The 21412-nt window shown below is 36.5% G+C and overlaps 1 protein-coding gene across 6 annotated transcripts in view; it reads right to left on the bottom strand.

Moving 5' to 3' along the window:
• Nucleotides 1-21412, bottom strand: part of ECT2 (epithelial cell transforming 2) — a 76356-nt gene that overhangs the window by 27034 nt on the left and 27910 nt on the right. For all 6 annotated transcript variants that reach the window (XM_003925110.4, XM_003925111.4, XM_074405421.1 and 3 more), the window contains 4 exons: nucleotides 13115-13183; nucleotides 11423-11533; nucleotides 10522-10618; nucleotides 8735-8816 (listed from right to left, as the gene is read on the bottom strand). In XM_003925110.4, coding sequence (XP_003925159.1) covers nucleotides 8735-8816; nucleotides 10522-10618; nucleotides 11423-11533; nucleotides 13115-13183 — 359 coding nt within the window. The remainder of the gene's footprint in view (nucleotides 1-8734; nucleotides 8817-10521; nucleotides 10619-11422; nucleotides 11534-13114; nucleotides 13184-21412) is intronic.

Raw genomic sequence — 21412 nt, forward strand, 5'->3', positions numbered from 1 at the left:
CCTCTGAAAACCACAAAATATAGTTGAAAGAAATTAAAAATATTCATAAATCAGAAGATTTAATATTGCTACAATAAGCTGAGCAAGGTAGCTCATGCCTATAATCCAAATACTTTGGAAGGCCAAGGTGGGTGGATCATCTGAGGTCAGGAGTTCGAGACCAGCCTACAACATGCTGAAACCCCATCTCTACTTAAAAATTCCAAAAGTTAGCTGGGCATGGTGGCGCGTGCCTGTAATCCCAGCTACTCAGGAGGCTGAGGCAGGAGAATTGCCTGAACCCAGGAGGCAGAGGTTGCAGTGAGCCGAGATCACGCCATTGCACTCCAGCCTGGGTAACAAGAGCGAAACTCTGTCTCAAAAACCAAAACAAAACAAAACAAACAAACAAACAAAAAATTAGCCAGGCATGATGGTACACACCTGTAGTCCCAGCTACTCAGGAGGCTGATGCTGGGGAATCAGTTGAACCTAGGAGGCAGAGGTTGCACTGAGCCAAGATTGTGCCTTGCACTCCAGACAGTAAAGATTCCATTTCAAAAATAATAATAATATTGCTAAGATAATACTCCTCAAATTGACGTACAAATTAAACAAAATTCCTATACACATTCCCCACTGTTTTTTATTGTTGTTTTTCAGAAACTGACAAGATGCTTCTAAAAGCCACATGCCAAATTTATGAAACTCAGAATAGCAAAACCAATTTTGAAAAAGAACAAAGTTGGAAGACACATTCTTTCCAATTTCAAAACTTAAAGTACAGTAATCAAGGCTGTGTGGTTCTGGCATAAGCACAGACAGACAGATCAATGAGGCAGAATTGAGAGTAAAGAAATAAACTCTTACATTTATGGGCAGCTAATTTTCAGCAATGGAACAAAAGCTATTCAGTAGCGAAAGGATACTCTTTTCTGCTAGAATAGATTTCCGTAGTTTAAAAATGAACTTCAAAATTAACTCAAAATGGGTCACAGACCTAAATGATTTTTACCTAAAGACTAATCCCCACAAACATTCTTAAATAGAAAATAAGAAAAACATCCTTGTAACCTTGGGTCAGACAAATATTTCTTAGATAAAAGTACCATTCATTAAAATAAAATTTCTCTCTTTGTTAAAATAAAATTTCATAAATTAGACTTCAAAATCTAGAACTATTTTTTGCAAGAAATGTCAAAAAAAAAAAAAAAAAAAAACAAGCTAGAAACTAGGAGGAAATACTTGTAACCATATACCTTTTTTTAAAAAAGGCTTTTAACTAAAATATAAAGAACTCTCAAAATTCAAGTACAGAACAAGCAAATTTTTTTTTCAAATAGAAGACTCAAACAGGCACATCACCAAAGTAATATGACAGCAAATAATCACATGAAAAGATGTTTAACATCATTTGTTGTTACGAAAATGGGAAAAACAACCACACATCTATTAGAATGTCACAAATTAAAATGACTGGTCAGGCCGAGCACAGTGGCTCGCGCCTATAATCCCAGTGCTTTGGGAGGCTGAGGCCAGTGGATCACCTGAGGACAGGAGTTCGAGACCAGACTGGTCAACATGGTGAAGCCCCATCTCTACTAAAAATACTAAAATTAGTTGGGCATGGTGGCAGATGCTTGTAATCTCAACTACTCCTGAGGCTGAGGCAGGAGAATTGCTGAACTCGGGAGGCAGAGGTTGCCATGAGCTGAGATTGTGCCACTGTACTCCAGCCTAGGCAACAGAGTAACTCCATCTCAAAAAATAAGAATTAAAAAAATAAAAAACAAATCCAGGCATGGTGGGTCACTCCTGTAATCCCAGCACTTTGGGAGGCCTAGGCAGGCAGATCATAGGGTCAGGAGATCAAGAACATCCTGGCTAACATGGTGAAACCCCATCTCTACTAAAAATACAAAAACTAGCTGGGCGTGTTGGCGCCTGCCTGTAATCCCAGCTACTCGGGAGGCTGAGGCAGGAGAATAGCTTGAACCGGGGAGTCAGAGGTTGCAGTGAACCAAGATTGCGCCATTGCACTCCAGCCTGACGACAGAGAGAGACTCTGTCTCAAAAATAAATAAATAAATAATAAAAAAAAAGAAAATGACTGACCACACCAACTGTTGTTAAGGACATGGAAACTCGAATACCACACACTGTTGGTGGGAATGTAAAATAATATAACCATCTTGCCAACAGTTTGACAGTTTCTTAGAAATGCATACACCTTGCTGGGTGCAGTAGCTCAGGCCTGTAATCCCAACACTTTGGGGGGCTGAGGCAGGCAGACTGCTTGAGTCCAGGAGTTCGAGACCAGCCTGGGCAACACAGTGAAACCCTGTCTCTACAAAACATACAAAAACTTACCCGGTAGCATTGCACCTGTAGTCCCAACTACTCAGAAGACTGAGGTGGCAGGAATGCTTGAGCCTGAAAGGTGGAGGTTGCAATGAGCCAACATTACACCACCACGCTCCAGCCTGGGCCACAGAATGAGACCCTGCTCCCTACCCCCAGAAAAAAAATGCATACATCTACTATCTGACCTACTGTTCCTACTCCTAGGTATTTATCCAAGAGAAATGAAAGCATATGTCTATCCAAAGACTGGTTCACAAATTTTAAAAGCAGCTTTACTTGTAATAGCCAAGAACTAGAAACAATCAAAACGTCATCCACATGAAAATGGATAAACTGTGATATATCCAGTAAATTCGCTACTGAAATAAGCAACAATAAGGACTAATCTCAAAGTAATTATGCTGAGTTAAAAGAAAAAGGCAGACAAAAGACTCCATGTAAATAAAATCCTAGAAAGTGTATAAATGCATATCTCACTTTATTGTGCTTTACATATAGTGTTTTTTTGTTTGTTGTTGCTGTTGCTGTTGTTTCAAAGAGATTGAAAGTTTCTGAGCAACCCTGTGTCAAGCAGGTCTATAGTGCCGTTTTTCTAACAACACGTGCTTACTTTGTGTCTCTATCACATTTTGGTATTTCTCTCAATATTTCAAACTTTCTCATTATTATTATATCTGTTATAGTGATGATGATGATCTGTTATGGTGATTATGATATCTGTTAGGGTGTTATGATGATGTTACTATTGTAATTGTTTTGGGACACCACAAACAATGCCCATATGAGACATTGAACCTAATCAATAAATGTATGTGTGTTCTGAGTGCTCCATCAGCTAGCCATTCCCTATTTCTCTCTCCTCTTGCTTCTCTATTCCCTGAGATACAACAATATTGAAGTTAACAACCAACCCTACAATGTCCTCTAACTATTTAAGTGAAAGAAGGAGTTGCACATTTCTCACTTCAAATCAAAAGCTAGAAATGATTGAGTTTAGTAAGAGGGGCAAGTTGAAAACAGAGATAGTCCTAAAGCTAAGCCTCTTGCATCGAACAGCCAAACAGTGAATGTAAAAGAAAAGTTATGGAAGAAAATTAAAAGTGCTACTCTAGTGACATGAATAATAAGTGAAACAACCTTATTGCTGATATGGAGAAGGTTTGAGTGGTCTAGACAGAAGATCAGACCAGCCTTAACAATCCAGAACAAGCCCCTAACTAATCCAGAACAATTTCCTAACTCTCTTCAATTCTGTGAAGGCTGAGAGGGGTAAGAAAGCTGAAGAAGAAAAGTTTGAAGTTAGCAGAGCTGGTTCATGGAAGTTTAAGGAAAGAAGTCATTTCGGTAACATAAAAGTGCCAGATGAAGCAGCAAGTGCTAATGGAAAAGCTACAGCAAGTTATCCAGAAACCCTAGCTGAACTAATTGAAGAAGGTGGCTATGCTAAACAACAGAGTTTCCGCGTAGACAAAACAGCCTTCAAGTAGAAGAAGATGCTTTCTAGGACTCTCCCAACTAGAAAGGAGAAGTAAATGCCTGGTTTCAGAGCTTCCAAAGACAGGCTAACTCTTTTGTTAGGGGCTAATGCAACTGGTGACTATGTGGTAGCCAATGATCACTGACCATTCTGAAAATCCTAGGGCCCTTAAGAATTATGCTAAATCGACTCTGCCTGTGTTCTGCAAATGAAACAGCACAGTATGGATGACAGCACATCTGTCATGATCTACTACATTTTCTTTCTCTTTTCAGAGTCTCACTCTGTCATCAGGCTGGAATGCAGTGGCGCAATCTTGGCTCACTGCAACATCCAGCTCTCGGATTCAAGCAATTCTCGTACCTCAGCCGCTGAGTAGCTGGGATTACAGGCGTGCATCATCACACCCAGCTAATTTTTTTGTGTTTTTAGTAGAGACAGGGTTTCACCATGTTGGTCAGGCTAGTCTAAAACTCCTGGCCTCAAGTGATCTGCCCACCTCAGCCTCCCAAAGTGCTGGGATTACAGGCGTGAGCCACTGCACCTGGCCCTGCTAAATCTTTTAAGCCCACTCTTGAGAAGTACAGCTCAGAAAAATGTTTCTTTCAAAAGATTACCGCTTATTGACAATATACCTGGTCATCCAAGAGCTCTGATGGAGATGTACAGAAGACTAATTTTGTTTTCATGCCTGCTAGCTCAACATTCAATTCTGCAGCCCATGAATCAAGTAGTAAATTCAACTTTCAAGTCTTACTATTTAAGAAACACGTTTCATAAGGCTATAGCTGCCACAGACAGAACAAATCCATCAGAAGAATCACAAGAGTCACCAAGTCAACTGAAAACCTACTGGATGATGTCCAAAAGAGCACAGAATATTTTTCCAAGCAGAAGTGAGCATTGGGCCGTTTTAGTGCCAGACTGCAGTAGACAGCCATAACAAAACCTCTTTTCTATTTTCATAAGTAAAACACTAGACTTTAGATTCAGATGAGATGTGATGTGGTACAAGCCAAGCCTTTCCTACAGGGAGGGTTTAGAGAGGCCAGCCTTTCTTCCCTTGGTAGGAATGGCTTGATTTGTGCTGTGGGGCAGGCCACTGATTTGTATGATGTATCAATAGAGGGCATCAGCCAACTGATCTTTTGCAGTTTCTATTAAACTTGAACTGACAAAAAAAAAAAAAAAAAAAAAAAAAGGAAAAAGAAAACCTACTGGAAAGGATTCACCATCTTTATTGCCATTTAACATCTATCGGGCAGGTGAGGCTGGTTGTGAGAGGCTAGGGGCATAGGCGGAGACCTCAGGTCCAAGGTTACAGGTTGCAGGTTGCAGGGAGCCTACAGTGGTCAGCAGCAGAGAAGCAGGGGAGGAAAAAAAACAACAGCCAGAGCTCAGGTCAAGGAGGCACAAATAAAAATGAAGAAAAGTAAAAGAACATTTGTGAATCATGGGAGATCATATATTGACATTAATAGTCTAGAAGAAGTTGATTCCAATCCTTACGGATGACTTTGAGGGGTTCAAGATTTCAGTTGCAGAAGGAATTGCGGATGTGGCAGAAACAGCAAGTAGACTACAATTAGAAGTGGAGGCTAAAGACGGGACTGAATTGCTGCAATCTCATGAACAATCCCGAATAGATAAAGAGTTGCTTCTTACATATAAGCAAAGAAAGTGGTTTCTTGAGATGGAATCTACTCCTGGTGAAGATGCTGTGAACACTGCTGAAATGACAAGAAAGGATTTAGAATACTATAGACACTTAGTTGATGACGTGGTGTCAAAATCTAAAATAACTGACCCAAACTTTGAAGTTTTACTATGGGTAAAATTCTATTCAACAGCATTGCATGCTACAGAGAAACTGTTCATGAAAGGAAGAGTCAATTGATATGGTCAACTGCACTGCTGTCTTATTTGAAGAAATTGCTGCCCGGGTGTGGTGGCTCATGCATGTAATCCCAGTACTTAATCCAGTTGTTAGGGAAGCCGAGGTGGGCAGATTGCTTGAGTTCAGGAGTCGTGAAACCTCAGCTCTACAAAAAATATAAAAATTAGCTGGGCATGGTGGTACACATCTGCAATCCTGGCTAGTCCAGGGGCTGAGGTGGGAGAAGGTGAAAGCTGTAGTGAGTTGAGACTGTGCCACTGCACTCTGGCCTGGGCAACTAGAGTGAGACGTTGGGAGGGAGGGAGGGAGGGAGGGAGGGGGCAGGGGAGAGGGGGAGAGGGAGGGAGGGAGGGGGAGAGAGAGAGAGAGAGAGAGAGAGAGAGAGAGAGAGAGACAGAGACAGAGACACAGAGACAGAGACAGAGAGAAGTAATTACCACAGCCACCCCAGCCTTCAGCAACCACCACCCTGGTAAGCAGCCATCAACATGGAGGCAAGACCTTTACCAGCAAAAAAGACCAGAACTTACTGAGGGCTCAGATATCAGGTATGTACATTAATTTTTAAACATAATGCTACTATATAATTCACAGGCTATGGTATAGTATAAACATAATTTTTATATGCACTGAGAAATGAAAAAATTCACTAGTTGCTTTACTGGGATATTCCCTTTATTGCCATGGTCTGCAACTTACCCTGCAATATCTGGGGCATTTCTAAATTACAGTGATAGAAGGTTGCCTTGCGAATGGCAAAACAGGATGGGCCAGAAAAGGAGATTATTACCAAGGGGCATGAGTAAATTTTGGGGGTGATGGAAATGTTTCTCATCTTGACTGTGGTGACGGTTTCTTGGGAACATATGTGTGCCGAAATTAATCAAACTATATTTTAAATATGTGCAGTTTAAAGAAGTCATATTTGAAGTAACTAAAAACATATGTATATGTAACAAATTAATATTGAAAAACTAAGCACATACACCTGATGTTGTTAGAATCCAATTTTAGGAGGCGTTTTTAGTTTGCCTAAATGGCAAGGACTAGTGAAGTGGTGTTGTGTCATCATTTCCTATATCTGATAGGTTATGGTGGTTTTAATCAACCAAAATAAGCATTAAATCTCTACAGTAAATGTTCAAGAATCTCAAGAATTTAGATCTGGTAAAATTCTATAAGGCTTATAAATCAGCATCACAATTTGACATTAAAATATCAGCTCCTATAATTCAACATTTATTGAAAATCTATGGGAAAGGCACTTAGGGTAGGGATACATTAAAAACAGAAGTTCTCAAGAAACTTAAATGTCTTACTGATTCAGCTCATTATCCCTAGAGCAGCAAGCTTGACACTATTCTGAAGAAGGCAACATGTCAAATGACTAATCTATTTGCTACTTTTCCTTCCTTACTTTATAATCTTTGCTTACCAAAATATATTATACATAAATAACAAATAGCATAAGCCACTTGTAGAGTATTCTACACTCTAAACAGATAAATTGAGCAAGTAACAATCTCTCAGTGTCTTTTATAAAAATATGAAAACAATAACTGTCTACTTTGTAAAGTTTGTTGAAAAGATCAAGGTAAATATTATGTGTCAGAGTATTTTAAACCATAAGGTGCTGAAAAAATACAGAGAATTGTCATCATAAGTCACAATACTATTATCCTGGTCCCAGGGGGAAAAAAAATCAAAAGCATGATGGTTGTTTAGTGAATGTACAAAATACAAATACAAGCAAAAAAGAAAACAAAACAAAAAAGTATATACAGTCAGCCCTCCGTATCTGCAGATGCTGACTGTACGGGACCTGAGCACCTGCAGATTTTGGTATCTGAGGGAGTCTTTGGACACCTGTTTACATAACCCTTTCAGCAGCAACAGAAGCTGATAATAACTAATTTGAGCATTACTGTTTCAAATAAGAGAATGAGAGAGAGGTCTCTGCTAAATCCCCTCTCTAGAGCTAGTGAAGTTTTTCCTTAAGAGCTTTTCTGGAAGCCTTTTAAGAAACTCTCACACAGAAGCACCTGGAATCTCAGAAATCAATTAAATACACTGATATATAAAGCCCACTTAAAGTGCCTTCTCTGAGGCAAAACAAAAACAGTTAACAGCAAGAGTTTTCTACTCGGCTCCTAACAGTCAAAAGATCATTTCTGATCAGTGCTGTTTCCAAGTTAGATTATAGTAAGCAGCCTAAGTTTATGATCAAACTCCCCAAATCAGGCTGGGCATGGTGTCTCACACCTGTAATCCCAGCACTTTGGGAGGCTGAGGCAGGTGGATCACGAAGTCAGGAGTTCAAGACCAGCCTGGTCAAGATGGTGAAACCCTGTATCTACTAAAAATACAAAAATTAGCTGGGCATGGTGGCAAGCGCCTGTAATCCCAGCTACTCGAGAGGCTGAGGCAGAGAACTGCTTAAGCCCAGGAGGCGGAGGTTGCAGTGAGCCAAGATCAGGCCACTGCACTCCAGCCTGGGAAACAGAGTGAGACTCTGTCTCAAACAAACAAACGAACAAACCCTCTAAATCAATTTCATTGAATTTACACTTTTAATACATTTCCAACTAATCCTGCCAATTTAATTCCACAGAATTCTAGGTAGAAAACAAAAAGTTAAAAGTTAAAGTGAAAAAGTATTATTAATCTTTTCATTTCACCGTGGTCAAATTCTCACGTTACATTTGGGCAATCCACATTAATATGAACATAGAAACAAGCTATGACTAGAGTTATATGAAGAAAATGTCTAATAGGGCATTTGTAACATTTTCAAATTTCTAAACTATTATTCTCTGTGCCCAAGAGTTTAATAACTTCAGAAATAAGCGTTTTGATTAATGAACATATCTTACGACACTTCTGTGTAACTACACTATTAGAAAAATAATTTATTTTACAAGAATTTTGCTATTGATATTTTTCTATTTATGATTCTAGTTGTTCTTAATTCCATTAGAAATCTAAGGCACGATCAAAAATTGAAACAATGCACTTACGTCATTACTTCCTTTAGTGATCCAATAGCTTTTTCTAAAGTGCTTTTGTCTGGATTTTCATCAGCTGTATGCTTCTTAAGATCTGTAATAATACAAAGATTTTTTCATGCATAAAAAATTAAGTGATTTCTCATCTAAGGCTTTAAAATGCTGTCCATCTTGATACAGCTGATTAATGTTTAAAGATAATATTCAATCTTTACTTTTAAAAAAGTTTTAAGCACTATTTCCTAAAAAACTCTCTAATACATCTGTTAAGGTTTCCATTTTTACTGACTAAATTTTCAGAATATGTAATCTTGATTTTCTTACACTTATGTTCCAATCCCTTCAAGTAATGCTTGAGGACTCCTAGATTCCTCAAACTCTCTCCATAGTGCTAAATGAAAACACATGATCCTCCGTAAGCTCAGAAATCATAATGTATTTAGTATTTCATACTGGGGCCCATGGCTACATCACAGAGAGCATCTGGTATCTTTTAACAACAGATGTTGTTACTTTAGAGACTTATACTTAACACACTGACTCTTCTACTCCAGGTTGTTTATTTGTGGTCCCTATGTCATCCTTGGCATAGTCTTATCAAATCTAAGTTTAATCTAGTACCACTGTCCACCTAATTAATCTCTCATGTGCAATAATAGTAATAAAGCTTAGAAATAATTTTATTCATAACATTTATGAATTTCTACAAGTACGTAATGAAATAATAATGAAGATACGTAAATTAGAAGAAAACCACAATGTTTTGGAAACCTGAAGTTTATTCATATATTCTCCTTATAATTTGTAAAACAGAATAGTTTTAAATAGTAGATAAATCATTTTATAAGCCAGTAATTCTCAACTATATTAGATAATTCTAAAGAAAACAAAAATTGTCAGATTTTTAGTTACTACTATAATTCATGTACTAACCAAGATTTTTAAAGAAAATAACAGATTAAACCGTCAGAAAATTTGCCTCCTGGTCTGCTGTACATATTAGTGTAGAATAAGTTTAGGAATTAAATCCTTTATTACAGACTTATTCCTGTTTATAATTTTATTATTATTATTATTATTTTTAGAGACAGGGTCTCTGTATGTTGCCCAGGCTGGTCTCCAACTCCTGGGCTTACCCCTGGTCTTCCAAAGTGCTGGGATTACGGACATAATTTAGTTTTCACACTTAATTAAAAATAAAATAAAAACTGATACTGTCCTTAGCCAGCTAAATGTAACAGAATATACATATACATTTTTTACCACAGGCAAAATTTACTCATAAAAATTCTCTGCTGTAAAACTCCCTTCTATTGATATCTGTAGTTCAGTTCTAGAATAAGTACATGTTTCAAGAGTATTCCGAGCAATCTAAAGGCAAAAAAAGTAAGTGTAAAGCCAAGTATATAGAACTTGACTAAAATTCAAAAAAAGGCTACAAAAAACTTGGGACATACGAATTATCTCTCTCTTTGTGATTTTGTGGGCAAATTTTGTAGGTACTTGGATGTAAAATGATTTCGAATTAGTGACACACCATGAAATAGACTTTTAAATGAAAAGACAAAATGTATACTACTAGTCAATATAATTGATATCACAATAAATAAAGTATTGCAGGCTAGACTGAATTTTTTAGCACCAGTAAGTATTTTTTAAGATAATACATAAAGCAAAACATATATAAACTTTAATGCTGAAATCTAAGAAACTCTGAAAATGAGAAGAAATTCAACTTTTTTGGAAAAAACAATTCTATTAAAATATCTGAAGTAGTTTGAAACAGATCAGACACGTACCATTTAAAAGTAACGCAACACTGGGTAACCTCTGTACTGGTCGGATAAGAAGTTCAACAAGGCTCTGCCGTCCACATTCTGGTTTTGCTTGGTTTATCTGAAAAAAATTTATTCAACAATTTCAAAAAAGGTTTTCTGAAAAGATTGTATGTCTTATGTCCTCCTTTTATTAGATTACACCTTATTATCCGTGTCTCTGATACAAACTAATAGAGAAAAGGTGTGATTGCTCCCCAGCAGATTACTGTGGCTGAATAATTTTTCAGGGCCTGAAATGACCTCTTGGCCCTTACATAAAAAGTTAACATCTTACATAAAAAGTGAGTTCCTCTACAAACTTCTATATATCCCATCTTACAATTCCCTTAAGTTTGCATTGTTCACAAGAAAAGGCACATTTAATAATATTAATTATGCTAGTACCATTAAATAACAAAGGAACTGGTAAGAAAAAAGTCATTAAAGGCAAAACAAATCTCACTGGAAAATCATTAGGTGTTTCAAGAACTAAAATAACGTATAATATTTTAAAAACTTTTTTGTAGAGGTAGGGGTCTCACTATGTTGCTCAAGCAATCCTCCCTTATCAGCCTCTCAAAGTGCTAAGATTACAGACTGACACTGGCCAGTGCACCCAGCCACAACTTTAAAAAAAAAAAAAATGACTACATATAACATTCTTATTCACTCAGCTGCCTCCTGGCACCTAATACTGAATATATCAAACTTCTCAAAGCAAAATATCATTGTCACCACAAGTACAACTAAAATTAACAGACATTAAGATGTTCCTACACAGATACATTTTACTAAAGTTAAAATGTATTTCATTTTTTCATGATTTTGATGTATTACTTCAGAAATAATCCTCAAATTTTTATCTTAAAGAAATATACATTACCTTGAGAAAAGCATGAAATCTTGGTTTCTGTTTTTCACATTTAATAATTGTTTCCTTGCTCATTTCAAAGAAGTTTACAAAGGGAGGGTACGTTTTTACCAAATCTTTTGACTGGTAAGAAAAGGGGGAACAAACGTTATTGTTACACGTTTATCACCCTTAGAGACAGTGAAACTTAAAGTCAAATAATTAATAGTCACAATCTGACATATCAGACGCAAAAGTTTAAAATAAATTTCTTCTCAAATACAGAAACTTATTTTATAAATTTCTCAGTAAACAGTTAATTGCCAAACAAAATATATCAATTGGATATATAGTCTAAAACACGTAAAGAACCAGAAAAAAACAAAAGCATGTTAAAGCTTAATTGTATTGATACAGACATGACAAAGAAAATGTCTATGAGTTCAAAAAATATTAATTAAATTACAGCTGATCTATGTAGATGCCAAAAGCATGGTATTTATTCAAAAATCTAAACCCCCACTAAAAGATCAGTTATATTACCCAAAAATGCAAGCAAGAAAAGGAAAATGGTCTTGGCTAATTGAGAAAATTAAAAGGTATCAAAAAACATATGAAGAAATAATTTGTAAATTTTTAATTCTCAACCAAACTAAAAACACATCTAAGAGACTATTTTGTAAGGAAAGAAGTTAGAAAGAGGCCTCAAAAAATAGAAGTATAAATGCCAGTACTCAAGGCACTGAAACTTACAAATTTTATTTAAAGAGATTCAAAGAAATGTACAAATTCTATTTACAGAAACTTATCAAAATGAATTTATAAAACTTAAGTTGTGTGGTTCTTATCCTAGTAAAGAAGGGGCAGTTCATTAGAAGCTTTTAAACAGAAACAGACATGACAACAGTGTTATCAACAAGAAGGGAGAAAAATAAAAACTTCTTTGTACATTTGGTAGAATTCAGCAATATTCACAGTAGCAAGGATATGGAAGCAACCTAAGGGCCCATCAATGATATACTTAATAAAGAAAATGTGGTATATATACACTATGGAATGCTATGCAGCCATACAAAAAAAAAAAAAAAAGCAAGATCATGCCTTTTGCAGACACATAGATGGAGCTGGAGGGCATCATCCTTAGCAAACTAACACAGGAACAGAAAACGAAACATCACATGTTCTCACTTATAAGTGGGAGCTGAAGGATGAGAAGACAGACACAGAGAGGGAAGCAGTACACAGCTGGGACCTGTTTGAAGGCGGAGGGTAGGAGGAAGGAGAAGATCAGGAAAAGCAACTAATAGGCACTAGGCTTAACACTTAGGTGACAAAATAATGCAATAGACCCCCATGACGCAATTTTACCTACACAATACACCTGTACATATTACACGACTGAGCTTAAAATAAAAAATAATATACAAAATAAAAACACAATCTGTGGCCATTTATGAAGGGCAAATAACTTGATATATACTAAAACAATTATAGCACAGCATGATAATTAGCATTCTTCTAATAGTCTTGGGCCATTAAGAAGGTGTTAAGTTGTGTCTAGAAGGCATGTTTCGGAAGACAAAGAACATTTCCAGTATATTTTATAAACACAATCATGTCAGTTTTAAAACCTCTCACATTTAAATAGGTAAATTACATTCTTCACCAGTCCTTGATCAGATCATACTTTAATCTGAAAACTTAAAAAAGAAATACAATACTTACATATTTTAGAAAAATGTCACCGATGCTTTTGCTCTCATCCCAATTAACTATAAGGTCTTCAAGATCATCCTGAAATAGCACGAATTGAAATATTTAAGATTAAACCTGACAGCTCCTTATACATCTTTTAATATTTCCAAGATACTCATTGGAAAGCAGCACTTTACAAAGTGTCTTAATTTGATTTGTAAAATAATGAACATCCCATTCTTTCTCTTCAACAAGGAATTTTTTTTTACTACAAAGAAAACATCCTTTGAAAAATAATTTTTAAAATACAAATATTGTGAAGTCAATAAGCCTAACTTTCCAATATGATGTGATAACTCAGTATTTTTTTCTTATTAACTATAAAGCTGATTGGTGTTATTAATTATAGAAAACCACTTTCTATAAAGTAGTTGTTGAGGCATCTTACTTAACATCAGACTTTAAAGACTGTAATCTCCAACAGGTGGAGCAAATTTAAAAGTGTGAATGGGCCAGGTGTGGTGGCTCACGCCTGTAATCCAAGCACTTTGGAGACCAAGGCAGGCGGATCACCTGAGGTCCGGAGTTCAAGACCAGCCTGACCAACACATGGTGAAACCCCGTCTTGCGGGGTGGGGCGGGGTGTGGGGGAGTGTGAATGAATGAATGTGACTGTGTTCCAATACCAAAACATGCAATGGGCTGGATTTGGCCCAGGAAGCATAGTTTGTTAATCCCTCATAGTCATTCTAAAATATTACTTCTTTGTAAAAACTACGAAGAATATTTAAAAGCTTTATAATAAACAAGGAAATAAGATGATAAAATGAGATGCCAAGGAAATGACAAGCCCTAATTGAAATTCTAAGTGATTAAAGTAGATATCAATCAACAAGCTCTTATACTAAAGATTCTCTATAAAGTTTCAACTAAAGTTTCATCAAAGACTGCCGGGACATCCTTTCAGTGGAATCCCTGATTAAAATTATTTTTGTAATGCTACTAAAGCATTATTTGACCTTTTCACTCATTCTCTTACAAGTATACAGTTGTTTTCTACAAGCTACATGATGTGTGATATTGCAACAGACTGAATGCAGAAGCAGATATGAGAATCAGTCTTCTATGAAGTCAGACAGTAAAAAAACTACAGTACCACCACTCCGCTTACTAATGATTTTTGTTTGGGAAATTATCTTTCTTAAAGAATATGTTACTTGTGTTACCATGTAATCCGTTATTATTTTAAATGAAATAATATAAAATTAGGTATCCCACATGCAAAAAGATGAACTTAAACCCTCGCCTCAAGCCAAACAACTTTTTGAAGAAAACAGAAAACAATCTTCAAAATCTTGAGTTTAGAAAAAAATATTTAGATATGACACTGAAATCACGGTCCACAAAAGAAAAAAAATGAGTACATTGAACTTCATCAAAATTTAAAACTTTTGGACTTCAAGAAAACTTGTATCCACAATTTATACTGAACCCTTAAAACTCAAGGATAATCCAATCAAAAATGGGCAACATATAGTAGCCATTTCACCAAAAATAATATACCAATAGCTAATAACCATGTGAAAAGACACTTATTAATCATTAGGGAAATAAAATTAAAACCACAAGAGACATCTCCTCACCCACTAGGATGGTTATAATTCAAAAAAAAAAAAAAAGGCCAGGCTAGGTAGCTCATGCCTGTAATCCCTGCACTTTGGGAGGCCAAGGTGGGCAGATTATGAGGTCAAGAGATCGAGACCACCCTGGCCAAAGGGGTGAAACCCTGTCTCTACAAAAAATATAAAAATTGGCAGGGTGTGGTGGTGCATGCCTTGGGAGGCTGAGGCAGGAGAATTGCTTGAACCTAGGAGGCAAAGGTTGTAGTGAGCGGAGTTCACACCATTGCACTCCAGCCTGGTGACAGAGCAAGACTCAGACTCAAAAAAAAAAAAAAAGCAGGGAGGGGGATTTGGAATTCTCATTCATTACTGGTGAAAATAACAACTAATGGGTCCAAGCTACTTGGGAGGTAGAAATGGGAGGATCACTTGAGACCAGAGTTTGAGGCCGGCCTGGACAATTTGGGATGACCATATCTTTAAATTAATTAATTAACTTTAAAATTATGAGAAAACCCTGGCATTTTCTCAAAAATTGTCAATATAAAACTACCATACAGCTCATCAATCCTACTTCTCGGTATTTACTCAAGAGAAATGAATACATGTCCACCCAAAGATCTACACACCACATTCTCACAGGAGCATTACTCCTAACAGCCAAAAACGAAAACAATCTAAATGTCTATCAGCTGGTGAACAGACTTTTAAGTTAGTATAGTCATATAATGGAATATTTGACCAGCAAAAAAGAACTTCTAACATGCTACATTTAGATGAACTAAAAAAAAATGCTAAGAGGAAACCATACATAAAAGACCACTATATAAATATATTTACAATACTATACAGTATATGAAATAGTATATTTATATACTATGCATATATACATAGTATCAATGTATATTTATAATGTATTACATATATAAAATGTCCAGAAAAGGCAAAATCATAGATAAAGAAAGTACATTAGTAGTTGCCTATGGCTGGGGCAGGAATAAAGACTAACCATAAGTAGACATCTTACTTGGGGTAGGTAGTGAAAATGTCCTAAAGTGGATTTATGGTGATGGTTGTACCACCTGGTTAAGTTACTAAAATAACTGAATTGTACCATATAATTTTTTTTTTTTTTTTTTTTTTTTTGAGACAGGGTCTCTATTGCTCAGGCTGGAGTGCAGTGGCAAAATCATGACTCACTGTAGCCTCAACCTCCCAGGGTCAAGCAATCCTCCTACCTAAGCCTCCCAAGTAGCTGGGACCACAGGCATGTGCCTCCACATTCAGCTAACTTTTTTATTTTTTGCAAAAATGGGTTCTCACTATGTTGACCAGGCTGGTCTCAAACTCCTAGATTCAAGCGATATTCCTGCCTCACCCTTCCAAAGTGCTGTGATTACAGGCAGGAGCCACCACACCCAGCCTGAATTGTGTATTTTAAATAGGTGAATTTAAAAACATCTAAGTCTAAGATGTGCCTCAGTAAAGCTGTTAAAAAATAATACATCTTAAATAATATTTTAAAATTCTGAATACAGCAAACACCAATATACAAAATCCACTTAAGCAAAACTTCTTCAATTTTTAAGAATGCAAAGGGATCCTAAGGCCAAATAATTTAAGAATCACTGTCCTATACTAACTAGTAAATTCAATAAAGTTCAAAAGGGAGAAAAACTACTTTTGATAGCATAAAAGTAAACTCTAAGAAAGAATATTTTAACAGTCCACAAACATCAAGAACTAGAAAGATTTAACTGTTCGGAATTGTACTTTAAAGAAAAAAAAAGGAGAAAAAGATTATATATAAGCGTAATTTGGGGGCAATATAATGCACTGATTTCTGGCACTGACTACTGAGGTTTAAATACTGGCTCTTGGGCTTCTGTGCCCTTTGACAAGTTATTTAACCTATATATTCCTCAATTTCCTATTCTGAAAAATGAGGAAAGTATTTTTTCCTACCTCATAGAGTATTATCTGAGTTAATACTTGTAAAGCACTTAGAGGAATCCCTAACAGTTATGCTCCATAGGGTACTATTTACTTTATTTTCCTATCTTCATGTTAAATTTATGTAGGGGAGATATTAAGAAAATTGTGATGCAAAATAGAAAATTTACAATCAGGAGTATCTTTATAAAACAAAAAAGACTTTAGAATGGCTTCATATACATATTCAAACACACATACATATGAATAATTTAAACCTGTGAAATAAATGCCTTTATAAGAACACTGCTCTAAGAAAGCAAAATAAGCTTTAGGCATTCTGAAATATAGTCTGCTCTGTTTCTGGTTAACTTTTAATTCCTAATGCTTGTTGACTAAAGACTGCTGTTTTAGGCTGGGCGCAGTGGCTCACACCTGTAATCCCAGCACTTTGGGAGGCTGAGGCGGGTGAATCATGAGGTCAGGAGTTTGAGACCAGCCTGGCCAGCATGGTGAAACCCCATCTCTACTAAAAATAAAAAAAAATTAGCCAGGCATGGTGGCGTGTGTCTGTAGTCCCAGATACTTGGGAGACTGAGGCAGGAGAATTGCTTGAACCCAGCAGGCAGATGTTGCACTGAGCTGAGATCACGCAATTGCACTCCAGCCTGGGCAACAGAGACTCCATCTCAAAAAAAAAAAAAAAAATAAAGATTGCTGTCTTAATACTATTAGCTCAGGAACTAAGTAATAAAGGAACTAAGGCTTAGAGAGATTAATTAACTTTCCTCAAGTCACACAGTTGTAAACCAGTATTCAAACTCAGGATTGTCTGACTCCAGATTCCATATTATTCCACAGTTCCTCCCCATTAGAAAGAGAGATTCATTTTGGCAGGTGAGTCCCCAATAACTTTAATTCATAATGCCACTATTTCTTACATTATTTCTGGGGAAAAATGCCTGACACAATTTAGGACAGAGACTGAGATGCATTTCCTCTTCCTTGTCGATAATACATCAGAAATTCTCACAGGATTCTCTTAACTTTTCCTCCAAAAGAAAGGACAATTCTACAGAATTAATTTTAACGAGGGTTTCCCTTTTGCTGAGCTCACTGTACAGTAAGCAAATATATGGGTTCCTGAGACAAGTACACAGTTCTTTGAGGCTTACACTAAAATAACAAAGGATACATACAAAAAGAAAAAGAACTATCAATCCCTCTCTTACTCTTTTGTTTCATCATAGATTCCAAAGTCTGAGCAAGAATATTAGAAAAGAGGGGAAGTCATAAAGAGATGGGGCTTAAGAAAGCTAAGCTACTTACTTCTTTTCTTCTTTGCTAAGATTTATTCTACACTGTTAAGTAGGTAGTAAAAATGCAGAATTAATCTTAACGAGGGTTTCTCTTTTGCTGAGTTCATTATACAGTAAGCAACATACATGGATTCCTGAAACAAGTACACAGTTCTTTGAGGCTTACACTAAAATAACAAAGGATACATACAAAAAGAAAAATAACTACTATCAATCCCTCTCTTACTCTTTTGTTTCATCATAGTTGCATAAGAGTAAGAAATTTGTTTATTTTGGGTTTTGAGCCAGGGTCTCACTCTGTTGCTCAGGCTGGAGTGCAGCGGCATATCATTGCTCAGTCACCTCTGCCTCCTGGGCTCAAGCAATCCTACCACCTCAGCCTCTCGAATAGCTGGTACTACAGGCATGCACCACCACACCCAGCTAACTTTTGCATTTTTTGTAGAGAGGGTTCGCCTTGTTGCCCAGGCTGGTCTCAACCCCTAGGCCCAAGCAATCCATTCATCTCGGACTCCCAAAGTGCTGGGATTACAGGCATGAGCCACTGTGCCCAGCTAAGAGTAGAAATTTGTACATCAAGGATTAATGAAAAAGAAAAATCCATACTGAGGAAAAGAGAAATGTAGATAAAAACCTCAAAAATTCTTATCTTACTCGAAACATCAACCCATTAGACGCTGGAAGTAAATTAAGACTAAGGCTACTAAAGTTGTTCACATAATACCTATCTAAGGAAATACACTGAGTAAGTACTATTTCTGATGTTGAAATTTAAAGGTAACACAATCATCATTCAGTAAACATTTACTGACAGTAATCTAAATGCCAGTGGGTGTAAACACCATGAGTAAAAAAGTTTTAACACTACATAAAACTTCTGAAGATTAATTTACACAACTTCAGGAGTCGGTTATTATTATCCCCATTTTATAGACAGGAAAACTGAAGCACTTAAAGTCACCTGACTTCAAACTCAATCAAATCTGCTTTGTTCAGGCCAGGCACAGTGGTGTAATCCAAGCACTTTAAGAGGCCGAGGCAGGCAGATCACCTGAGGTCAGGAGTTTGAGATCTGCCTGGTCAACATGGTGAAACCCATCTCCACTAAAAATACAAAAATTAGCCAGGTGTGGTGGCACACATGCACACCTTGTAGTCCCAGTTACTGGGGAGCCTTGAGCAGGAGAATCATTTGAACCCGGAAGACAGAGGTTGCAATGAGCCAAAATTGCACCACTGCACTCCAGCCTGAGCAACAGAGCGCGACTTTGTCTCAATAAATAAATAAATAAATGTTTCTTTCAAGTACATATGATTAACCACTATGTGATATTATAAAATACAGATACCAATGTTTTCAGGAATGCTATATCAAGCTGATATGAAAAATTGTACAAATTTAAGACACATTTACATGGTGTATTCATTTACATGCTAAAAGAACGTATCTCAGCATGATTTTAAAGAAGCAAAATAGCATTAGCAGTTAGGAGAACGGACTTTGAAGTTATACAAACAAAGGTCTTGGATCCAGGATTTATTAGATGACTGACTAGAAAATTATTCTCTGTGTGTAGTGGTTTCACATCTATAAAGTGTGTATAATAATACCAACTTCTTTCTCAATAGATATGGTAATGCTCAACAGACGGTTGGCTTCATTTAAAACAAGAAATAAAAACTGCTATATATTAAAGGACAGAGAAAATAAACCAAAATTTTAGACATATTTCGATGATGGGATTGTGGATATTTCTCTCCCTTTTTCCTTTTTTCTTGATTTTTACAAATGTTTGACAGCACATACTGGTTTCATGGTAGAAAAGAACATAAGCTTTAAAATTTCTAAATATTTGACAAACCTGAAATCAGCTCAAAAACATTAGCTGCAGTGAGCTCAGATCAGGCCACTGCATTCCAGCCTAGGTGACAGAGCAAGACCCTGTCTCAAAAAAAAAAAAACACCACAAAACAAAAACCATAAACTAATAGTTTAAGTACTAGTAATTCTACCTTTCAAAAGAAGCTTAAAGAATTAAGTTACACATGAGAAAACTAAAGGGTGACGAATTTTCAAAGCTTCACTGAATCAAAGAACATGATTTTCTAAATTAAGATTATGACTCTGTAAACAAAAAATAACATTTTGTCATAGAAAGGTGTCCAGACTAGCTAAATAACTGATACGTGGCAAAACACCAAGATAAAAACCTACTTGACAGGCAAGGCGCAGTGGCTCATGCCTATAATCCCAGCACTTTGGGAGGGCAAGGTGGGAGGATCACTTGAGGTCAGGAGTTCAACACCAGCCTGGTCAGCACGGTGGAACCCCAGATCCACTAAATATACAAAAATTGGCCAGACATGGTGGTGTATGCCTGTAGTCCCAGCTACTTAGGAGGCTGAGGCAGGAGAATGACTTGAAGCTGGGAGGCAGAGGTTGCAGTGAGCTGAGATCACGCCATTGTACTCCAGCCTGGGTGACAGTGTGAGACTCTTTCTCAAAAAAAAAAAAAAAAAAAAACCAAAAAAACAAAAAACACCACAAAACCTACTTGATCTTCCATTCTGCTTTTGTGCCACTCAGTAATTCTTATGAAACAAAAACTATTCTAAAAGTACTTTCCTCTTCAAAAATTCAGAATCCTAACTGGAATAGGATTAACTAGCCTGAAACGCTGTAGCTTTATAAGCTTTTTAAACAAATGGTTTCCTTTGGTGTTCTCTTTAGATCTAGAAATTAACTGAAACATGGTCAGCAATACTGATATAACACAAAATACAAGCAATTAGTAAGTATCATTTTTACTAACTTACAGATCTGCTAGTTTTTGTTTATAATGTGTACTAAAATCAATGGAAAACATTCTGTAATTCAGATCGGTTCTTTTATTGGAATGTGGCATAAACATTAATGTGAGTTATTTTGAAAAGAAAATTGATCAACTTTGCTCAAGTACTACATAGGAAAAATAAGAGGAAACAAAACTAAACTACATAAAAAGTAGTTTAAGAGTTCAGCTAAACCTGTCCAAAAATTATTTTACTTGAAGAGATTGATACCTGAAAATCCCAGGCCCTTCACCAAAGGAAAATCGTTAATAAGAGGACAACATTGTCTTACGTACTTTTGGCATTTACCTACCTATAAATGGAGAAGGGACTTAAATGAACTCTAAGTCCATTGGAAGTTTAGAGTCTTTAAAGCAAGCCAAAGCAAAACAAAATATACATTCAAGAGCAAAAACAACAGGAACGTAAGAAAAATCGTACTGAGAGTCACATGTCTCTATAGAATAGATTTCATAAAGCCTTATTCCTTGTTTGTAGGATTAACTGAAAATAAAAAACAGCAAAGAAAGGCTGGGTGCAGTAGCTCATGCCTATAATCCTAGCACTTTGGGAGGCTAAGGCAGGGGAATCAGTTGAGTCCAGGAGTTTGAAACCAGCCTGGG

Source organism: Saimiri boliviensis, chromosome 9 (genome assembly GCF_048565385.1).
Source record: "Saimiri boliviensis isolate mSaiBol1 chromosome 9, mSaiBol1.pri, whole genome shotgun sequence".
NCBI lineage: Eukaryota > Metazoa > Chordata > Mammalia > Primates > Cebidae > Saimiri > Saimiri boliviensis.